The sequence below is a fragment of the Lepisma saccharinum genome, chromosome 2 (assembly GCF_977018435.1).
Source record: "Lepisma saccharinum chromosome 2, izLepSacc3.1, whole genome shotgun sequence".
NCBI classification, from domain to species: Eukaryota; Metazoa; Arthropoda; class Insecta; order Zygentoma; family Lepismatidae; genus Lepisma; species Lepisma saccharinum.
In genome coordinates, this window is record NC_139230.1 from 38,967,906 (window position 1) to 38,990,853 (window position 22,948).

At 38.0% G+C, this 22,948-nt stretch overlaps 1 protein-coding gene across 3 annotated transcripts in view; it reads left to right on the forward strand.

Moving 5' to 3' along the window:
• mdu (mitotic spindle positioning protein meduse) overlaps nt 1–22,948 on the forward strand; it is a 109,904-nt gene that overhangs the window by 29,968 nt on the left and 56,988 nt on the right. For all 3 annotated transcript variants that reach the window (XM_083117292.1, XM_083117290.1, XM_083117291.1), the window contains exon 2: nt 9,693–10,760. In XM_083117292.1, coding sequence (XP_082973418.1) covers nt 9,727–10,760 — 1,034 coding nt within the window. In that variant the 5' untranslated portion in view covers nt 9,693–9,726. The remainder of the gene's footprint in view (nt 1–9,692; nt 10,761–22,948) is intronic.

Genomic DNA, 22,948 nt, shown 5'->3' on the forward strand with positions numbered 1-22,948 from the left:
CATGGAAGAGCTAGATGTTGAATGCTGAAATTTACCCATGAGGACAATAAACATCCTGGTGAATAGATATACAAACCGGGTTTTCAAGGACACTGATTAGTGATTACATAATCGTTAACGAATGACCCTGCATATAGCTACTGTAGTTATTTCTTCCTTTACGTACTTTGACTGACTTCCTACAACAATTAGAATGGTCATATTTGGTACTGATGTTCTACAGGATGTTTCAGTTTAACTTTGCAACTAAAGTTATTTTTTAAAAAAAAAATACTTCATATCCACATTTGCAAAACTTGTTCTCTCTTCTTTGCTCATACTACATAGCTTCTATGAAGAATTACTGGATGTTGCATCAGAGAAAGTTGAAATGGGTGGAAATACGGTATGCATCGCAATATGCGCGCGTGTGTGTGTTTAGGGAGCGGGTCTGACATATAATTTACCCCAAAAAAACTGTATAAAGTGCAAGATTTTGTTTTGATGCACTTGACAATAATCTTGACTGTTGGGTAGCGTTTTGCGATCATTTAAATTAGTTGAGATACTCCCGAAATAGCCTGTTTCTTATTTGTTGTTTATTAGAAACCAGATCTTGGAATGTGTCGTACTCTTAATTGTCTCCACGATTTAGATATATTTTAGTTAGTGTGAGAACCAGCATTATGCGACGATGCGACGATGAGTCTGAATAAAAAAATGTTCGAACGATAATTGATACTATAAAAAATTTTAAATTTTCATTCCTCTTAATATTTATGTTGGTGCATCTTAACGAAAGTGATTCCTACAGCTTTATCGCGTGTAAGTGTGCAGAAAGTTCCTATATTTAACGTTAGATGGCGTCAGAACTGGGAAAATGCGAGTAAACTCACTGTCACTTGCCAGCAGACGTCAGAGACTTATTAAAGCTACACCAGGTGGTTGGTGAAAATACGCTATTTTCCTCCTCGTAATATTGTTGGCTTCATATGCGTGTGTACGACTGTTAACCACGCGCAAGACGCGCTGGTGAGTTCTGTTTAACTTGCAATTTCATTAACTTAGTAAATACAAGAACCATTCTGTTATCATTTCTGCTGAATCTTTGCTAAAGTTTGCCACTTCACTTGTGTTATCTTACTAAAGGAGCAACTCTAGTCAAATAACATAGTTAAAACTTGTAACTTTTTTATTAAATTATGAAGAAGCGTGATAGTGATTATCAAGGTTATATAACAATGAAAATGCGGTATATATAAAGAGCATGATTTATCAACAGTTTTGGCTGTGTCTATTTACCAACTCAAAAAGCTTTAGGCACTCCAGAAAGTAGATATAAAGCACGCTGATAATTTTCATACATGCAAGTTTACCGTGTTTTAAATTGTTTAAACGCTTTTGCAATTCAGTATATATTGTAAAAAAAATAAAAATCCTCTGTTGGGTTTGTTCGGTGATCCGCCCATGTTTTTGTGATTATCACTACATCCATTTCATTTGATCACAGTTTAATGGAGATTCATTGAAAGAAAAGATACGTGAATTAAGACTCGTACAAATACTTTTATGGGGCGTGTAATGGGTGTTAGGAGGCACCCAGAAGTTAACCTCACTTCCACGTAGAGTACGCCCCGGTAACTCAGTCTTTCAAGCCAACGAACCCCTGACGCCTGAACCCACAGCTAATACAATCATCTGTAGGGTCGTGATGTCCTGTGTTTGCTCTTATTCGTGCCGAATGTTCCTTTACAGCCTCAGCTTTTAACTAGGGTCAGGAGATTTTTCTCTTCAGGGACAGTATAGTTTGATTTCTTGTTAAGGAATCTGTCAGTTTCAGTTTTAAAAATTGATCAAGTTTTTCACACACACAAAAAGACATGTTAATGTTCTTGTTAGGGGCTTGACGAGCTAAAATAACCAATGCAGTAATGTGTATGTAGTAGAAAAAACAATCGATCAAAATACTTTTATGGATGAATGATTTGAACTCGAGGTTCGTTCTTGCAACCCCTCGGTATTGTCTTGAATTGTGGGTTTTCTTTTTCTTCGAATACTGGAATTTTTTTTTAACTAAATTTAAATTACCCGAGAAGTTTAATTAAATTGATTTAATTTAGTCATCTTAGTAATTTCCAACGTTGCTATGTAAGGAAATTTGTTTTAAATTCAACTAGAATATTTTTAAAATACCTTGCAAGAATTTTCCAACTTTTATTTTACCTTAACTAAAAATTTAATCTTGAACTTTGGAGTTTTAGCTTGAAACAAGAAATCTTAGTAACACACTGTGCCTTCAAACCTTCCACGCTGCTTTCTGCATTTCAACACCAGGATATGATGCATGGATTCTTTGTTTACCACGTTCTTTATTTAACCAAATGGTATAAATATACGAAAATAGCTAGCCAATATTTCTTGACCAGCGAGGTTTCTACGGTTCAGCTTTTATGCCGATTTTTATCTCTAAAGCTAATTTCGAATCACGAATTTTGGCTTACTTCATTTTAAATTCTTCAATAGTAGATCTAGGTAGCTAAGTTTAAGAGTTTTAATTTATGTTTTCGTATTAAGTTTGAAGAGATACTGCAGATTTCTAAATACTGTTGAATGAGTGACATCTGTTAATTTAGTAAGTCACTATTACCGTAGAAATTGGAATTTTTATTGTAATTTAGGGATTGGTAGAAATGAGATATTTAATCAGGTACTGTGCCTACCTCTTCATGTTAGCGTGGTGACTGTCGCCTTGTAATAAAGATGTCCATGGTTCGATTCCCGGTCAAAGCGCATTTTACAGTGCACAAGGTGAACTTTAAAAGCGATGTCTTACTACACAAATTTGAAATCTCAACCCTCAGTTGGGACTGTTAACTCTGATGACGAATTCGCATTCTGCAACCTCAATAGACACTTATCCTTGAAAATCGCGGCGTAAGCGTGGTTGTGAAAGCAGCATGGTATAGTCTGGCACACAGTCAGTCTAAAATATAGGGCTGCAGAACCGGAACCGCCTACTACTGCAAGGGAAGATCGTTGCCTTAATGGCATGTTACGCTGGTGCGTGTGTTTTCTGTCCTCCTTTCCTTTCAGCTATTACGCAGCATCACGGCTCTGTACCATGGCCGCAGGATGCCTTAAGATGATATCCAACGAACAAAGCTGAGTTCGGAAACGTTGAAGGATGGAACTGCTGATGATCTTAGACCGTCAGGCAGTTATTGTTTAATGTCCTAAAGTAAACAGGTTTATTTGGAAGTCTTTCAAGTGTACCAGCCGTTGGTAGTCACGACATTGACAATGCTTCGGATCGAGAGGCCTACATAAAAACAGCGGTCAACTCTACGTCAGCGTTTTCATGGGATGGGAGTAGTTTTTGGTGAATGTAATCCGTTAAGTCTGTCGGCTGAGTCACTACCCTCTTACTTTCTCTGCTACCTTCTTTTCTTTCATTTGGGTATTGCGCCACTTTTCTCAATGCGAGAGACTTCAAAAGACTCTTTTCGCGGCAGGTTTTCGTTGATTGAATTGAATTTGTCATACTGTGTGTCACATTTTCTGCTTCATTCATCTTTTACGCGCGAAGTTCCGTTTCTTTTTACAACCTGCTCGGTTGCTATAGAAACTGTTTCGAAAAGCAATCCCAACACAGCTAGCTGCTTGAGATTATGGGCGATGTGTTACGTTACACAGACCTACCATAATAGGAGACCTAAAATCCTGTTTATTCCATGACACATTGTCAGAAACCAGTTTATGATCTCATTGATTTCATTGTTCGACTGTTGTGATCTAACAGGCACATTTAATGTTCAGAAAATTACCGACAATGGATTAAGGATCAATTGATCTAGACCACAATATTTCTTAATGAATTTTCATTATTAGGGCAGGATTGAAATTGTCACATTATAAATGGAATTGTAACAAAGTGTACAAAAAGGAGTTAATTTTAAAAAATAGACACTTACGATAGTGCGCCATTTTATGCTGGAATAATTTAAAACCAATGACAGTACACATTTTTTGTAGGAAGGCCAAAAAGAGGCAAGATATCCCTCCAGTAATCAACGTCGTCGACGCAATGCAAATGTGTCACACGGTACGGAACGTAAGTTTCTTGTTCAGCGACTCACTGTTATTAAATCAAGGTCGATGACTTTTAACTGATGGCCTGAAGGAAGAAGCTAACATAATTTATTACAATTTATTATCGTCCAGCAATCTAGATTGAACCCGGCACTCAAGTCTTTGTCTGCGCTGGACGAAAACAACCGCCACAGTATGAAATTCCTATTGACCGATGGTTTGTTCAGTTCGCATAGCATGAATGACTTTCCAGAGAACAAAGTTGCAAATATTTGCGCAATTCCCGTTGCTTTACTTCCTGTTTTGATTATTTCTTTTAATTGTATAACGTTTAACGCTTTCTTCCCGCACGATTGTGTGAGAGTTTCCGTGTTTATTTTATGTTAAGGCCTGAGCAGGATAAAGTGGGGGGGGGGGGGAGGAAATGTGAAGTTCTTCAGATGCGCTTGCTTTCAAACCTAACTTCAGTAAAAAAAAAAATACTCCATACGAAAGGAGGCACTTCTGTTATTCTCAACTTTTCATCTCTGTGATTGCATTAACCTTTGTCATTCGGCGGTTCTGGCTATGAGGAATCAGTATCACAAATTCGTCTAGTGGATTCTGAGCACCATTCATCATAAGATGAACGAGCGGCACTAGAGTTGGAGCCATAAAAGGGGTCAAGCAGAGGGTTAAAGGCAAGATATGCCATGAAGAGTAGTCTTGATGCTATGGAGATTTTTCTAAATGCAACTTTTGTGTTTGAGTGGTTTATATGTATGCTAGAGAACTTGATTTATTTCAAGGTAACAGTGGCTAATTTGCCACAAGACGCAACCTAGATGCAGTGCAGTGGAAAGAATCATATATCAGATAGAGAGGTACAGGTTTTTTCACACAGAGCTATCGAACGTGCTAATTGAATTCAGAGTCTGACTTTTTGTTTTAATGTAGGCCGTTTATGCTAATTTTGCATACAAAATGAGAGAATGAAAGAAAAATAATTTTTCTGCCAAACGGGAACACGTCCACAGAGATATGTATGTCAACAATCTGTTCTGGTGACTCTATACTGATCAATGTGTCTCTGTAATAGAGACTGTTTCAGATACAGTGCACAGTGACTACCATTTATATTACAGTAAAACTTCTCCTAACGGACACCTCTGAATAGCGGACACACCTAAATTACGGACATTTTTAAATTCCCCGGCAGAAATACATGGGGTTTAATGGCAATATTTCTTCTCAATAACTGACATTCTTAATAACGGACGCGGACACTGAGCAAATAAAACTTCTTAATAACGGACAGCCTGAAAGAAAACTGTCGCAATTCCTGGAATTCGACACAACAATGGCCAGTATTTCGAACTAGCGCGCGTTCGTTACACCGAACGAATTTCTTTTTAAAAGTGCAGACAGTAGGTATTCTTTGTAGTTATCTTGAGAAGTGTGCGTCACTTCTGCTACGAAGTCGCAGAAATGCAAACGACTGACTTTAAAGGAAAAAGTTGAAGTCTCAACGTCTACGAGAAAGAGAAACTTAGTGTTCGAGACATGGCCGTGCGGTTTGCTGTTGGAAAAACGCAAATCAGTGACATTTTAAGAAACAAAAGTGACATCCTTAAATTGTGGACTGGAAATGAAAATGTAAATTCACTGTATGTAGTACAGTATTTTGTTCCTTGAATGTAGGAAAAAGAAACACTGTTCGTAAAGTACGTACTATAATATGTTTATCCTATTGTGTAACATCCTACACTTTTTTCTGAATAGCGGACACTTCTTAATAACGGACATTTATTTTTCCACCCGGGCCTGTCAGTTATTGAGAAGTTTTACTGTACTAACTCGCTCTCTAAATCCGCAGTTTTATTGCAGCAGCAACACATGTTTTTCACCTGTTCTTAAACTGTGCAAGATCAATCAACTCCCTCAACAATTTTCTTCGTTGGTGTCGCTACGGAGGGTACGAAGGGGTGCTTGAACACCCCATGAATATAAAAATATGAGCAGTTTCAAGATTACATTTATGAATTGTGGTTATAGGAAAGGGTGCGGGGAAACGTTGGATACGGGAGGTGTTTCGTGACGAAATTTCTACTCTAGAATACAAACTAACATGTTTCAGCGGGAGTCAAATAAAGATTTATCGCTTCGCAGTGCGTTACGCCTGATCCCATAAAATTGAGATCTAATAAGCATCGTGGAACTTCGCGGGGAGGCATGTACTTTCTTGCTACTCTCGCAGCTACGGTTTCACCTGGTTGTTTATAGAAGCATGTTGTAAACAAAGTATATTGGACATTTTTCACTTTTCGTATTTATTTTTTAATTGTATTAGGTCAGTCAAAAAGTAAATGCAATATTTTTTTTTTATTTTTCACAGCAACAATAGAAAACTTACAATGATATCATTTTCCAGCATAGTCCCCCTGCACTTCAATACACTTGGTCCAACGTTCTACAAGCTTTCCGATACCCTGAGAAGAAAGGTTTTCGGTTGAGCAGCAAGCCACGTATGCACAGCTTCCTTCACCTGTTGATCTGTGTCGAATCGACGGCATCTTTAAGTGGACAGAACAGATGGTAATCCGACGGGGCGAGATCGGGACTGTATGCAGGATGCTATTAATACCTCGAAGCCCAGATTCTGAAGAGTTTGGGCGGTGTTGGCGGCGGTGTTGGCGGCGGTATGGGGACGCGCGTTGTCATGCAACAAAAGAATGCCTTCCGACAATCGACCTCGTCGTTTGCTTCGATTTGCAGGCTTCAACTTGTTCAAAGCATATCACTGTATCGTTCACTGTTTATTGTTGTCCCCTTTTCCACATAATGTTCCATAATTACCCCTTCCGAGTCCCAAAAAAGTGTGAGCATCACTTTTCCTGCAGAGTGTTGACGCTTGACTTTTTTTTCTTTTTTTTTCCACTGGAGATTCAGGGTGTTTCCATTCCTTGCTCTGGCGTTTGATCTCAGGTTCGAAGTGATTGATCCATGTTTCGTGATGATTCGTTTCAAAAAGGCTTCACCTTCGTTAGCATGTCTGTCCAATTATTGCCGACAGATTCTCACACGATTTCGCTTGTTCTCGTCAGCGAGTTCTTTAGGGACCCATCTCGCACAGACTTTATGAAAGTTGAGCCTGTTATGGATAATTTCATATGCAGAACCATACCACTTCATCAACAGTCACTCGTCGGTTATTCAGAACAAGCTCATGGACTTGCTCAATGTTGTCATCAGTAGTGGATGTGGCTGGACGACCTGCTCTTTCCTCGTCCTTCACACTTGTTCGACCGCTTTTGAACTTTTCAATCCACTGGTAAACACTTCGCAGCGGTAAAACATTGTCACCGTATTGTGCTGAAAGTCTTCTATGGATTTCAGCTCCTGGTACACCTTCAAACCACAAAAAACTGATTACAGAACGCTGTTATTTTGTGGTGTGCACGGACAGTGGCGCAGCCATGTTTATTTGGCAACAGCACTGCAGAGCGAACTGAAGTGATGACGCAGTAACCTGCCACAGGCTAAGACAACGATACTATCTATCGGCTTGCGAGCGCAGAAAGCTGTACAGCCAACCTACGGAAGAAAAGAAAAACATTGCCTTTACTTTTTGACTAACCTAATATTTGTCATACTGTGTGTCAAATTTTCTGCTTCATTCATCTTTACGCGCGAAGTTCAGTTTCTTTTTACAACCTTCTCGGTTGTTATAGAAACTGTTTCGGAAATCAATCCCAACTCAGCAAACTGCTTGAGTATTACGGAGTATTGTTTTTCGCATAACACAACCACATTCCACTCTGTATTCAGAATTTTTCATACTTTTCCTGTCATTTCCGTTTTATTGCATTAATTGCGATAAGGATGAATGGCTCCTACATCGGCGCAGGGCATGGTATAACTATGCCTGGACTCGAACTCGGAATCTTTGGCAGCGAATGTTCTCGTTTGGAATAAATAATTTGGGAATCTACAGTGCGTTCGTTTTGGCTCTGGGCCGAGATAGCACGTGAAAAAACTTTGAGCAACTCTTTATAACACAGGTTAGTACTCGTTATGCAATTTTAAATATAATTGTATACATACCAAAGATATGTGCATAGATAAGAGAGACGTTACGGGACGAAAATGCGGGCATCTGCGCCGCAATGTCCCATCATATCACGCGCTATCTCGGCCCAGAGCCAAAACGAACGCGCTGTACGTACTTTATGAACTCCTGTTAAGCATAAGAAAAATGTCAACAGTGGATATACGAATGTAATGTAGGTGACATTTGAAAATGTCTTGTCCATATATTTCTATGAAAGTACATCTTTAGAAATGCACTCCGCACATATACTACAAGCTTCAATTCAGAAATAACTAATTGTTCTGCTATTCCTTTTATCTCGTTAGAGCTAACAATAATGCAATAAGTATGAGTAAAATTTAAGACTTTGATTCTGATCAGCGACGCAAGCAGATAACAAAAGTTTTATCTCTTGAGTGACTTTTTCGCTTTCATGCCGCCCATTAGCTTCGAATAGAAAGGTTTAATAGAAGTTAACTAAAATATATGGTTCCTTCGCTCTAGCTTCAAGATAACTTTGTCAGGTAAGTATTGGATGTACGATTTATGAATAACTGATGAGCATTTGTTTTAGTACCAATATTTCGATCAATATTTTCTGACAAGCCAGCAGTAATCTCTCGCTTTATTGAATGGACAAGCGTGTGTGAAGAATAGTTAACCCGTTCTCATTCAGAGGTAAAAATGTGATATTTTACGAACTTTTCGAGGTGGGCGATTGAAAGGATATTAGATAATTATTAAAGTTGGGTGTAATTTTGTTAGTCCAAATATTTTTCCACATTGTACATGTTACAGTATGTGATGTCACAGTATTACTGTTTCAACAAATTATAATTTTTATTATTTATGACTGAAAATATATTTTTTTTAACCACTTTTCAATTTCAATTTCCACCAAGTGGTAAAACTTCTCAAAAGGCCTGGACTGAGGAAATGGAAAAGAAACTCTAGTCATATACAAAGACGTGCTCTTATAGCGTTAATTTAAAAAAGAGAAGAAGCCGTAACCTCCGTCCTCGCAAATAACTACCTGAGCAGTCTACCATGTGTGGCCTAACCTGAACGCAAAAACTTCTTGACGTTTTTTTCTATTTCGGTTATTTTATGTCGCTTTTCTACCTCTGCTGTTAATCTCGACGATGAGAATGAATGATGAATAGTTGAAATGCCTCTAACAATAATGCACCCATGCCTTGTCCAGGGTTTGATCTTGGGTCCTCTAGTTTCGTAGCGTTACGTTGATCACTCCGCCACGGAGACAGACAAATTCTCCCTATTTCCTCAATTCATCATTGATCATTTCGTTGTTATCGTAGAGGTTAATCAGACAAATATTTTTGTAGTTGTTTCTTCTTGGAAGTTATTATAACTTGGTCGATTCACATGTTTAGCGAATATATTTTTATTTGGAATCTATGTATAGCCAGCTGGAAATTTTATGATCTTGAACCTGTGTAATGTCAATAGAAACAGAAGTAATTATTTTATTGTGATTTTCTTCCATCGTTAACGTATGATCATAACTAATTATCATTGTTTCCTGTCTTTGCAGGTGGCACTAACTCGTGTTAACCGAACAATACGGGATGGCAACAGCAGCCAGTGAACCTTCCAATGTGCAATACCACACAAAAGAAACGCCGAATTCGGACCTAGGCCCTGAAGATATGATAGCAAGTACATGTGGTGAGGAATCTTTCGAATCAAAACAAAATAGCGTAGTTCGTTTCCAGAATGGAGACACTGTTGTGTCAGAATCAGATATTAAGGACAGTGACAACGAAGAATCGGAACAGCAGCAGGTAGTAGTGTGCGAAGACAATAACATAAAGGCTAAAGTACCAAATGACATCGAAAATAAAGAAAATTCTACTGACGGTGTTTGCGACAATTCTTCAGAGAAGGATGCTGTAAGTCCAAAGATTGTGAAAACTATGGTTAAAAAACAGGAATCGCAAATAAATCCGGGAACAAAACCCAGCAAAGAAATTGAATCGACAGGAGTTTCCATAACCACTTCAAACATAAAGCAGGGAATAAGATCACCAAAGCTTAATAGAACTGATGAAAGCGTGATAGCGAGGGAAATAAGGTTACAGCGTGAGAAAGAAGAGGCTCTTGCACGAGAGCGAGAAATCGCTATACAGAAGGCTTCTAATGCATTGAATCAGCAGCAGCAGCAACGGCAACAGCAGCAAAGGAAACAGCAGCAGCCACCTCAACCTCCACCGCCGCCACCGCAGCCTCCTGTGCAGCAGCAACAGCAACGCCCGGCACCTACGAAACGTGCGCCGCAAACTGTGTCCATCCCAGTTCAAACATTCCCATCTCTAAATGGTTTCACACATACATTCGAGACTGACGAAGGAGAGGAAGTGATCTACGATGTTGTGAGCCCTGTAGCCCCTACTCCCACAGAAACAAAGATAGCGTTGGAATTGAGAGAAATGAGAGAGAGAGAAGAGGAACTTCGTTTCTTACGGCAACGATTTAACTCCAAAGATAACTTAATCAACGATGATGGAATCGATACCTTCAACAGTATTCCTACAACGGACGAAGGAAATTTCTCCGAATATGGAAGCGAGGAAAAGGAAGTTAGTTTGGATGGTAATAGCAGGTATGTAACTTTCAAACATTCCTTAATACAACTTAACAGCATTCACTGTTTTAGTTGCAGCTCATTAGTTTGCCCTTGGTCATTTCAAATGTGTGAATTCTTTATGCTTGTAAACTAATACAAGAATGGACAAGGTGTCGATGATATATTGACAATAGAAGCAGTATTAGGGTTTCGTAACTATTCTAGTCCGTTCTCTCAAATAATCCACGTACGCAGGCAGCATTATCTAAGTATAGACAGTTTGTTAGAAATGATGTATCTGGTTGGAATGTACAGTAAGGAATTGAATTCTATGTTATTCTCCTTACTTCCACTGCGACAGTGTTCTAAACAAGATTTTAAAATGCATGTTGTACTTTATTCTTAACGAATCTATCTTGAGATTAATAATTTACAAATAGTATAATTAAAGTTTAAACAACACTTTTTCATTTTTTGTAGTTGAAGTTTATTGTAGTTTATCAATAGCGTAAATTTCCATGCATTCATTTAACGCCATTGTATGTTTCAAAATTATCTATTACCACTAACGCGTAAAACGTTGACCCTCAAATAATTCTGCATACGTTAACTTACTTCTCTGTAATTTTGTTATTTACTGAGGACATGTGTTTATAACGTCCGATAATTAGATTTTATTTTAATTTGATGTATAAATATTCCCAGCGCTGCGTAAAAATATCTCGATATTTGCTTCTCTGTCCAGGTTGCACCAGTAGCACAGTCCTAAATTCAGTGTTCTTGGATGTGTTGTTTATTCGGAGTTCAGTTATCTCGCACAATTCCGATAAGCTAAAATTTCTTCTCCCGCACTTGCGGTTGTTCCAACCCGTTTGCCGGAAACAAGAAGACCGAGAAGAGTACAGGGGATCCTGGGAATACGGATTAGGTTCCGTTTTCATAAGCACTGTTCTTTTCTGCTTGTGAAAACAAGTCTGCACATACGCGCAGTCAGTCGTTTGTGAAGGTGGTCGCGCTCTGCTCCACGGATCCAGTTACTTCTTACGATCTCTTGTGTTCCTGGTCTTTGCCGTCTTGTAATAACACAAGTTAATATTTCCCCCGTTATTTCTTGAAATTGTTGGATGAAACTCACAGTCGCATGTTATTTATAGCGCAAGTACGCCAATTCCTTCACTCAAAATTCGTGCATTGTGTACTCGCGGTACTTCATTTCGAGCTCCAAACAAATTTTGTTCGAATTCTTTTCTTCCTGAAGAAAGAAGACATCTAAGTATAGTGCAATGCCGCATGCGCGTTGTGTTTTTGTCACGACTGCCATATTAGAGAATTCGCTAGTTTCTGGTTAATGCATAACACATGCAAGTTCAGCGTGTCATTAACATATATAGAACATGACGTTTTCCAAGTAGCATAAACCGGCTCATAACACAAAATTGCGTGATCGTTAGCTTGAGACTCTGGGTTGTTGCTACAAGGCAAGAGTATATTTGAGTCATATTTTTCTCTGTCGTTCATATTTATACGTAACAATAACATTTTAAAATATCCTTCACGACGAGCGAACGATATAGAATTATTGTCTGGAGTGTGAAAAAGGACAAACCGCAAAAGTTTCTCTTTATATATTTTTTTCTGAGAAGGTGAGAGATCAGTCTGGAATGTCAGAATTCACCACTTCTTCTATACAGCCGAGATATGTTACTAAATTTATTTTCGTTCAGTGGGATTTTTTTTATATACGCCATTGTATTTAAAATAAGAAGCCTGGGCAGTGGACATGGGTATTCCTTTGTTTGTCCTTTCATAAATTTTATCTAACAATCACTTATCCACTCACGATATCACCGTAGAGGATCCCGTGTCAGACTCCCGGACTGGGTATTAATCACAATCTCGACGTGATTAGTGAAAAGTGGAAGAAAAGCAACGCAAAATATGAAAAATACCCCCAAAGTTACAAAATGATCACTAATTTTTGACGTTACCATCAACCTGAAGAATCTGGAAAAGCGACGTAAAATAAACAACTATTTGTATGTATCAGCCTGCAAACAATCTCGCATCATACGTCATAGGCTAGCGATTGGCACTGTTTCACTTTCTAACCCTAAATTTATTTGGTACTGTCCGTTCATTTGGAGTTTCACCCTAGTTCAGGTCAACCGACACCCATTCTGTAGATGATCACCACAATGCGATTATCGAATAGGGCACTCACGTAGGGTAGGCTAACCGTTCATAGCCACTGAAAACGTACGATTACCCTTAAGAGTCCATATTTCAATCCAAATGACTTTTTATAACTATGCAATGCCCGACGAAGTTCAAGGTGTATTAACCGCACATTTGCATGGCAGTGATGTTTTACACCAGATAACGATCAACTCGGCTTGAATGGCATGCTTGAGGTACCGAAGGCTCGTGGTTTAACTGAGTTGAACGTAGGTCAAACTTGAGTAAAGATGGCGGAAAGCAACTTGGAAAGGTATGGGAGCTTAACATTAATACCATGTAGGCCTACACGACATGTCATAAAGGGAAAGTTAACGTTCGCAGAAGACAAGCGCTTCACAAATCTGATTCAGCTAAAAGAAAAATGTGCCTGAGAACTGGCTCGCCTTAAAAATCTTTATTACATGAGAAAGTTTACTGAAAAGTCTCTAAGGTTCTGATTGTTGAGAGGATAGCCTGATGAATTCCTTTTGAGCATAGTGTCCTGAACCAGATTCTACTGGGATTGTACGGCCTTTTCCGCCTCCCACATTCGAGATTTATTCCTCATCCAGAACATTCTGCACAATGAACGTTCCCGAGAAATTGTGAGATGTATTACCACCGAGGTAGCATCCGTTACAAGGACTACTACGGGAATCTCATGCAGAAGACAATGGTTTAACTTTTAGATTCTTACCAAGATTTAACCCGGGAATCGAACGAAAATTGCAGCGAGTTTTGTTGTCTTTCTTTTTCTTAGCCTATGAACTGCTGCTTCTTGTGACAAAATTCCGAGATATGCATAGTCGAATTCAATTATTGAACAATATTTAGAAATTTAACAATATATAGAATTGAATTAGTCAAATTTATTTCTTCTCCGCCTTAAAGAGTTTACGAAAATATGGTGAAAGCGTCCTTTGCGTCCATGTTGATAGGGTATATGACTTTAAGCTTATCTTTCCTGAGTAAATGTCAGTAAAATACTTTTTTAAACAAGTGCTTTCATGTTTGTTTTGTTTAGCCAGTTACATAATTATAAACCCAGACTCGATGGTCTAATTTCCTCCGCAAAACACTGGGAAATCTTTTGCAAAGTATGGGTGTTCTCAGCTAAGTGTTCTCTAGAGATCGATGGGGTTAAGTCAGGGAAATGACTTAACCTGGCTGCTGCTCTTTCGAGAACACTTATTTGCATCATGTCGCCAGGAAAGCTTTGATTCCTACTATTGAGTGCTCTTTGCATTTGTCCTCACCTAAGTGATCAGTTATTTACCCTCATAATCTCGATTAATTGAGGGAGGTAGACAAGCTATTTAAAATAACCAAACTAAAAAAAAAAATAGTTGTCGAAAATGATTTTGGCATTTGTAATTGCCACAATCTCTGTCTATAGAGTTGTTCAGGAAGATGAATAGTAACAGTGATGTTCGTGTGAGAGGGGTATTAAATTAGCAGCGTTCGATTATCTGATCAAATTAACTTTTCTTCAAACTTGCGAGATCACCATTATATTTATCCCGACGATAATGCCAGTTGGTCGAGAAGTTTCTTTCTGAATAAATTGCAACGTATCTATTTCAAAACTTTAGAACTTAGCTTTGTTTCTTAGCGTACACACATGGATACATGTAGCAAATTATTACCCGTGAATTTCTAAATCTTTGAGTCAACTCCTTTCTATCCTTGTTCAATTTTTTAGTGTGTGTGTGTATGTAGTGGAGGGAGTCATATGCGTGCATTCTTCTCGGGCAGAAACATGAGCAAACTTTCAGATTTTTGTAGTTTTGAAAGGCACGAATTAGGCATAGAGGTTATTTGTAAAGAATATCGGTGATCATCCAACAAACTGTTGAACTGGCAAGTTCTATATAATATTCGGAATTATTGAATTTGGTTACTGACAAGTCTTCATGATTTTGCTTTTTCATAAGCTAGTGGTTGAATCAAAACAGTAGTTTTTGTCCGATTTATTTTCTTCTGTCATTTCTCGCGGATGGGTTTAGCAAATCCACCAAAGCAACCAATAAAAAGTTAACTCAAAAGAGCTACAAATATTTTCGAGGTAAATGGTGTGGCCGTCCCATTGATAGTTTCACATTTAATTGGATCCTTTAGATTAAATTTATCATGCATGAAGATTAGTTGCAACAAATATTAACATTATCCTCGACATACAGAAACAGTATACTATCGACGATAGTCTAGAAATGTACTTTGCATACAAAGCTGAATTTGTCAGAAATTTACTTTGCATACAAACCTAATTTGTCATTCAAGCCACCCATTCTCCACTTGAAATGGGAATCGATATTATCTATGAAATTATTGCAGTAATATGACATTCTATTACGTACCTATACACTGCCCACAAACACACACAAATCTCTCAATTTTTTTCCCATCCTAAGAATGTATACGAACCTTTGTAAAAAATCTTCAAAACTTGTTTCTTCCTATTTAACTGGTTAAATGAAAATTGTTTTCGAATATTGTATGCGTGCATATGTTTTCTAACATAAATTTCGAACACTTTATAAGTATTCGAGGAATTTCTCTCTACACAATTTATCATTTAATGTTTAATCAATCACATTCCTGGCACACACACTGAAAGATAAATAAGTATAGATAGGGAAATCTTTTTGAAATACCAATCTTATCGGTTCATCTTTACTTTTGCACTGGTAGCTATAGATAGTGAATTCTAGTCTTGTTTTGCAAGTCGTGAAGTGGTGGTTTAAGATTTTTATTTTCGCACAGGTAATGCTTTAGTATGTTAGTTGTGTTAAATATGTAGTACAGAATATTATGCTTTTCTGTTACCCCTCGTGAAACCCACTATTGCGCGAGATTTGAACATTAACCGTGAAAAAATCAGGCAGATAACACCTTACGTAGATATATGCACAAGGTATATCGTGCTTGGATTTACGTAAAGTATACGTATAAGCTCATGTAAATTATTTTACAATAGGGCAGATTCATCAAGTTCTGGTAGTGTCAGTTTTCATGTATGTACACGGCAAAACTGCCTTTGTGCCTGGGAATTATTTTATAAAAAGCCTGTTTTTTTATCTTGTTCATGAAATCCGATATCATGTAATTCTCGACAATTTTCGCATCTCGCGTACTCTTAAATTCTTAGGCCTTGTAATCAAGGGGTCTCGGGTTCGATACCCGGTGGAGGCACATTGCACCGTGGTCTGATCCCATTTTAAACTGTAGGTCCAGTCCCGATTAGCCTTTCTGTGCATAAAGTGGACTTAAAAATACAATCAATCAATCAATAGTAAATTCTTAGGAGTCTTCCAAATAATCGTAATGACCACAGGCCTTTTGCATAATTGTTCGTCTTGAGAATGTTTTTGAATTTGGTTAGAATTCGAGAACACACTGGTAAATGTTTAAACTTCGTTAAAACGTTTGAAGAATCACTTCAAAATTTCCTGCAGCAAAATGTTAATTCATTTGATCAAACTGTTATTTTAATGCTCCAATAGTACCTTTAATCCGGATCATTTCCTAAAACGTTCCATCTATATCATGTACTTTGCTCCATTTTCACCATACTGATGGAAATGCGTGGCGTTTATGACCCTAGTAATTGTACCCGCCGTTGGTAGCAGAGCGCGTTGAGTGAACACTCAAGATCTCTCCATCGGCGGCTCCGGATTCGAGTCCCGGCCTGGACATGGTTTGCAAATGTCCCGTCATCAATTTCATAATCATCGTTCATCCTCATTGTCGCGACTAGCTAAATGCTGTAGAATAGCGGCGCCAAATAAGTCAACTTCCAGTGCATTAGTTTCCCACAACAACCTGTCAATGCAGAATGTGAACTACATATACATTGAGATAAATCCACAAAGATTTTTCCATGTACTTTTCAAGTACTCGTGCAGCCTGGACTTCGAAAAGTGGAAATGTGCACACCTTTCATTTAAAAACTCATTAGTTAATGTTCTCAAATTTTTGTCTTTCACAGAAATGTGCGCGTACCTGTAGGCTAAATCGTTCAATTAAGTTCACGCTTACTGTAATGAATGCATTCGTGTAAGAGTGTTCCCTACCAGCAGTTGAATGGACGTTGAACATTACAATTATTCATGCCGGGAAAATGTGGGAATACCACAACAACTATTGTCTTTAGACGTTCTAGCACAAACGTGATAGAAGGGTGTCATGGGAGAACGTTGATAATGAGGCTGCAAAGCTCCAGCATCTGAGTGAGCTGTTAGCCCACTTCCCCGTTTCCGCCCATTCCCCCAGCCAATTTGACCCTATAGTAATGTAGGACGCACTCACCAACTCACCATTAAATTGTCCACGGCGCATTGTCTCCTCTGTATTTCAAATGCAACAATAGAGGAGCTTCTGCTTTTTCACGCAGCAAGCCAGATACAACTTTATAATGTTCTCTTCTGTTCAGTTTGAATCTCCTGAATTGAGTGTCTTGTGTAGGTGTGGTAAACTTAAGGAAGATGCAGGACGAAGATAAAGAGCATGAATTATTGCAAAGAAACTGGAGAAACTGAAGTTTCTATGAACTATAAAAAATGACATGTATCTCTTAACACGTCAATTTCTTAAATGGATTTACTAAATATCCATTTAATCAGCATCATTAAATATGTTCCATGTTTAGTGTTGATGAGCGTTTTATGAACGCTAAGAAGCTTTACTTAATTGAATTCGTAGTGTATTTAACTAAGTTGCACTATAAGGTCTTAATTGCAGCTGACAAGTGACATGTCATTAGAACAGGAACACCGATCCAATACATGCTTGTGCAGCTTGTCACACTGTTACGGGATCAAAGATTTCAAATTATTTGTTCCATCTGAAGCGACAAGCGTCGCGTGTTGCTCCGGTGTGAAAACTACCTGTTTATTCTTCCTACTTAGGATATTTCACGTTACTTTCCACCTTGGGTTAATTGCTACAGTGATTGAGTTGGTGTTTTAAGTCCACTTTATGCACAGAAAGACTAATTAGGACTGGACCTACAGTTTAAAGTGGGATCCAAACCATTATGTGTCTCCACCGGGTATCGAACACGTTGATTACAAAATTGCTACAATGAGGATGAATAATTAAGTGCATGATGGAACAAACAGTGATAAAATACATGCCTTTCCTATGATTCGTAGTGTGTCGCGGTGATTACTACGCCACGAAGTAATCGAAGTGCAAGACTATAGTTAAATAATGTTCGTATTTGAATAATGACTTCACACAAACATCGGCTATAATACCAACGTTATAGCCTTGTATCAAGGGGTCCAGGGTCTGATTCCAGGTGGAAGCACATTTTAGTGGTTTTAAGCTTTAAACTGTATATCCTGTCCTTATTAGCTTAATAGAAGAATAGACTGACTTTGCCAAACTTTTTTCTGTGACCGAAGAATTTGGAAGTTGTTTATTTACCCTTGCATGCGTTATAACTGCTATAATGTAATTTTCTATGTGCATATTAACAGTTGATATAATCCGGAAAGTATTGTGCTACAAGTAAGAACCAATTGAGATTAAAGGAGTGAGCAAATGATGATCACACTTCCCGTGTTGGCACCTTGATCACTTAAACGATCATATTATCGGAGACATATTAAACAATTGTAGTGGTTAAGATAACATGACAGGGACATGTTTATAAAGTTATTCATATACCTTCAATCTGAAAGGTCTTAGATAAGTGAGTAAGGGTGTTTTTCGTTGATAACATTCTTTCCAGATCCGTAAGAGGATTAAGTTGTTACAGAACATGTGCGAGTGTGAAATATGCTGTGCAAATTTAATTTCTGGAGAGGAAGACCAAGCAACGCGAGCGGTCAGGCCTTTATCATTTGGCACCAATCCGCAGTCAAGCTGCGGTTACGTTTGGACCATTTTGCAACGTAATTGGAAAAATGCAACCCAGTGGAAGTGTCCAAATTGCAACAGATTTTTTCCTCCAAACCATGACCTAAATGAACCGTCGACAGAGGATGCAATAGAGGCTTCTTTTATGGGCTCACGTAAATTGTGGTTTCGCCACAGCCGAGTAAATATGTAGTTATGAAGTATATTATGAATGCATCAACCTATGACTACCATCTTCATGGTTGAAGTATTTTTTTGGTTGTTGAAGCATGCCTGTGGTCATATTTGAATCTTTGATCATGTCAGAACAACGGCTTTATTCATTTAGATATAACATACGCTAATTGGAACTGGACTAGTTTTGAATGGGTTTCGAGCTACTTGAACACTACGATATTGCAAGTTTTACCACTTTACGATCACTATAGGTAAGAGTGCTCATTGGATAGTGGATTGTCTGCTGCAGGCTTGAGACAATACTACAAGTGAGTATAAGATAGATCGTGGGCGTCTCCTTTAGAGTGCTGTAATTAAAAAGTTAACCAGTTTTCATATTTGCATGTTGGAATAGAATTCTCTACAGTATACATGCCTGCGACCTGTTAGTAATCACCTTGGCCCCAGTTGAATTTAGCGCAATAAATAATAAAATGTTAGCTTCTTGTATCGTAAACTGTATTGAAAAATACTCAAACATTGTTCCTTAATAGTTATTTTCAGACTAGAGCAGAACTAACCTCGTGGATCTGCAAGGTGGTTGTCCTATTTCCTCTAGCGATGAACATTTGCAACACACAACACACAACACATTCATGAATGAGTCAACAATAACGCATAGGAAATAGTACCAGGCTAATTGTGACAATAAATTCAAGATTAATGTCTGTGGCATTGAAATAATTTTTGTATAAAAAGGCGTGGTTACTAGTTTTTATATTTATATTTTCCTCTTTTACATGTGACCTTTTTTTTTCAGAGAAACTGAGACAAACCTTTGGTTTTAAACACCAAACATTCCCCCAAACTCCTTTAAGTTATCACCATCTGATAGTTGATTGGAATGTCAATTGTTGTGCTTGAGCACGAAGTGAATATTTGTTTGCATGTTTTGTTTTCTAAGAGCGAACTGCATTTATTAATAAAATTCACTTTTATGTGTTTTCACTTTTCAGCATTTGTTGGCGTAACTATTAATTAATCTGATGTTGGTATATCTTTTGAAGTCTCATAATGATGATTGGAATCTGGATTTCGCTACAGTGAACAAAATCCAAGATTTCGCGCGCGCGCATCTGTGTACGCTGTACTTCTGTTCTCAAGTTTCCTTTATAATTAACGTGGCTATAGGCTGAACACAACGGTTGGTGATTTTCAGTGCATCAGTAGCGCTTATTGCACCGTATACAGAGCATGAATCCGTGAATAATTGCATTCTCTTTCTCGTTTCCATAGAACTGTCACTTTTAATTACAGTGTGCCAAAGCTTTCTTTCGTTTGCAGCCGCCACGCTGCTGATTTGATTTTCATTTTGATGATTTAACAAAACTTTGATCAAAAGTAACATTTGGTTACTTTTCATGTCTCTCAGCTGGAATGATACCTTGGACCAGCTGCAATCGGAAGCACAGTATGCGATTTAAATGTTGAAGTACGCTTGCTGTGCTTCTGAAGAGCCGTGTGTTTGTTGTAAGCTTGTATTTAAAGTAGAGGTCTTAATTGTTGCTTAAACGTCGTCTTAATCGCTGATGCGCGGAAGTTGTGAGAATTACACCATTTTGCAGAGAAAAGTTTGAAGCAGTAATTACTGGTAGGTTTCTATGTTTCTTGTCCTCAGTATTAAGAAAATCTCTGAAACATATTAGTATAATTCAAGATCTATCAATGGTTGATACTCCAAACCTTTGTAGTATGAGCTAATTTTTTTCAGAATGTTCTTTTCAGAACTTCACACACTTTTTCCTTGCATAAATAAAACTAATAAATCTTGATTATATCTGAAGTACATGCACCTTCCTCTGGCAATGCAGATACACGACCACAAATTGGAATCCAATGGTGGTTGGTTTCCTTGTCCTCTTGTATCGACTTATACAATAAAGTCGTTGATAACTGCTGAGGTAATCGTATAAACAATTATCCTCGGACTCGTGTCTCTCCTTTTACTTCCTATTAGTAAATACATCGGTGAAGCCTACTTTGAGATACTGCAGTGGGAGCTAGTTTATAGATAATAGGGAAAATAATGTACAAATATTCAACTTAAAAAAGAGTTCAAGCGGAACGCCTGGCCTTAATGCTAAGAATTGAAGGTCAGTTGGCAATGAAGCCATGATAAGTACAATCGTATATTGTATTGAAGGACTAGTGTCAAATATACATGCAAATTTAACACTACCAATTCGAGCAATAACAAAGGCATATTTCTCTGTACGTGTTGAACGAAATTCTAATAATGCGGGAGAAAATGAATGATTATTTTATATTCACAATAATCGCCACAGAAAACAACATTCCACCTTTCCAGGTTTGTTTCCTTCTTATACCTACGTGATTCTTTTTCTTTTTTAAAAATAAATATTATTCAATGGTGGTTGTTACGGGTGTTTTCATAAGAGTAAATTCCAATTTAGAGTAAATAGCAATATATATTACCCAAACGGGGAGGAGCAGTTGGCTAAACAACAGTGTGGTGTCATGATAAACTGCTAAACAACAGTGTGGTGTCATGTATTTCTAAGAAGCAGTACTTTCTCCTGTTCTTTAGAAAACGGGAATGTCAAATACATATACGAATTCCTCTATACTTAGTAAACGTTGAGCAAGAAGAAAATGCAACAACTAATTTTTCCCATCAGCATTTTACAGTTCATTACCATAGACGAAAGCTGCCAGAGGAATTGTCCTGCCTTTACATGTATTTCGTACATCACAGTGTTATGCCCTGCAGGTATAATATAGTGAAACTAATTCAACTATGCTTAACAGATGAGATACGGAGATCTTTCTGTAGATCCTGCCCAGATTAGCCTATCTGTGCATAAAATGGACTTGAAAATAATTTGGTACATTAACTAACAATAACATCTTGTGCGGACTACCTTTTGATAGTCAAGAGCGGCCAAATATTTTCTTCACTATGAAGCCCACCTCTGTGGCGGATTGGTTATCACATGGGGACAGGTGTTCTTTGCGAGTGTCCTCTCATCAATTTAATCGTATCATCGCTCATCCTCATCGTCGCGATTAGCCAAGAGTGGCAGAAAATCGGTGCTAAATAACAATAAATTCATTGATTATTTGATGGTTCTCTAGACTTGAGATTGATGCTTAGAGCACAAATGTTTGATATCAGGCCTTACAGTTGACAACAAAACACGCATACCATCCTCAAGGTTATGCAGTCTATTTCTTGATTTGGATTTTATTGTCGCCATAGCAGAGAAGACCGCCGCAACTGAATTGCGCACACTTTAGATCCAGAATTGCGCACAAATTTTGATCGAACGTTGCCACTTTGATAGCTTTAAAGTCTGTGCTAGTAAATCTCTTTAAGGATTAAATAAAAAATATAATTTGACGAGGTTAGGTTTAGGTTAGGGTAATGACTGCACATCAAACCGGCCATTACATTCTAGTCCACCAATCAGGTTCATCCTCTATGCCTATCTAATGCTACCCTTCCAGCAAAAACACGTGTAAGTCCACAAACAAACACAACAGAAGTGAGAATGGCTTGAGAACATTTTACATCTGACATCACCTCATTTTTTTGTGCGCAATCCTGTACATTGTGACAGCTTGTCAACGGCTTATCAGATACCACTGATAAAACCGGAAAAGTGTGCGCAATCCGGCTGTAGCCCAGAAGACTTGCTTGCACAAATATGAAGTTGAAAAGGGCAAAAGTACGTCCATTGTTTTGTAATTTGTATTTATTTTGCCTACTTCCTAATATTTCTTTAAAGTTGTTTTTTTTCGTTTATCCCTAATATATCTCGCGGAACCCTAAGGTGCCGCGGCACCCCGGTTGGGAATCGCTGCTCTAGAGAGAATGTGTTTGTTCGAACAAGTGATCTCTGGTTACCACCTAGGTTAATTCGGTGTTAGCGTCCAACGTTTCGAGCGCATTCATTGCTCTCGTC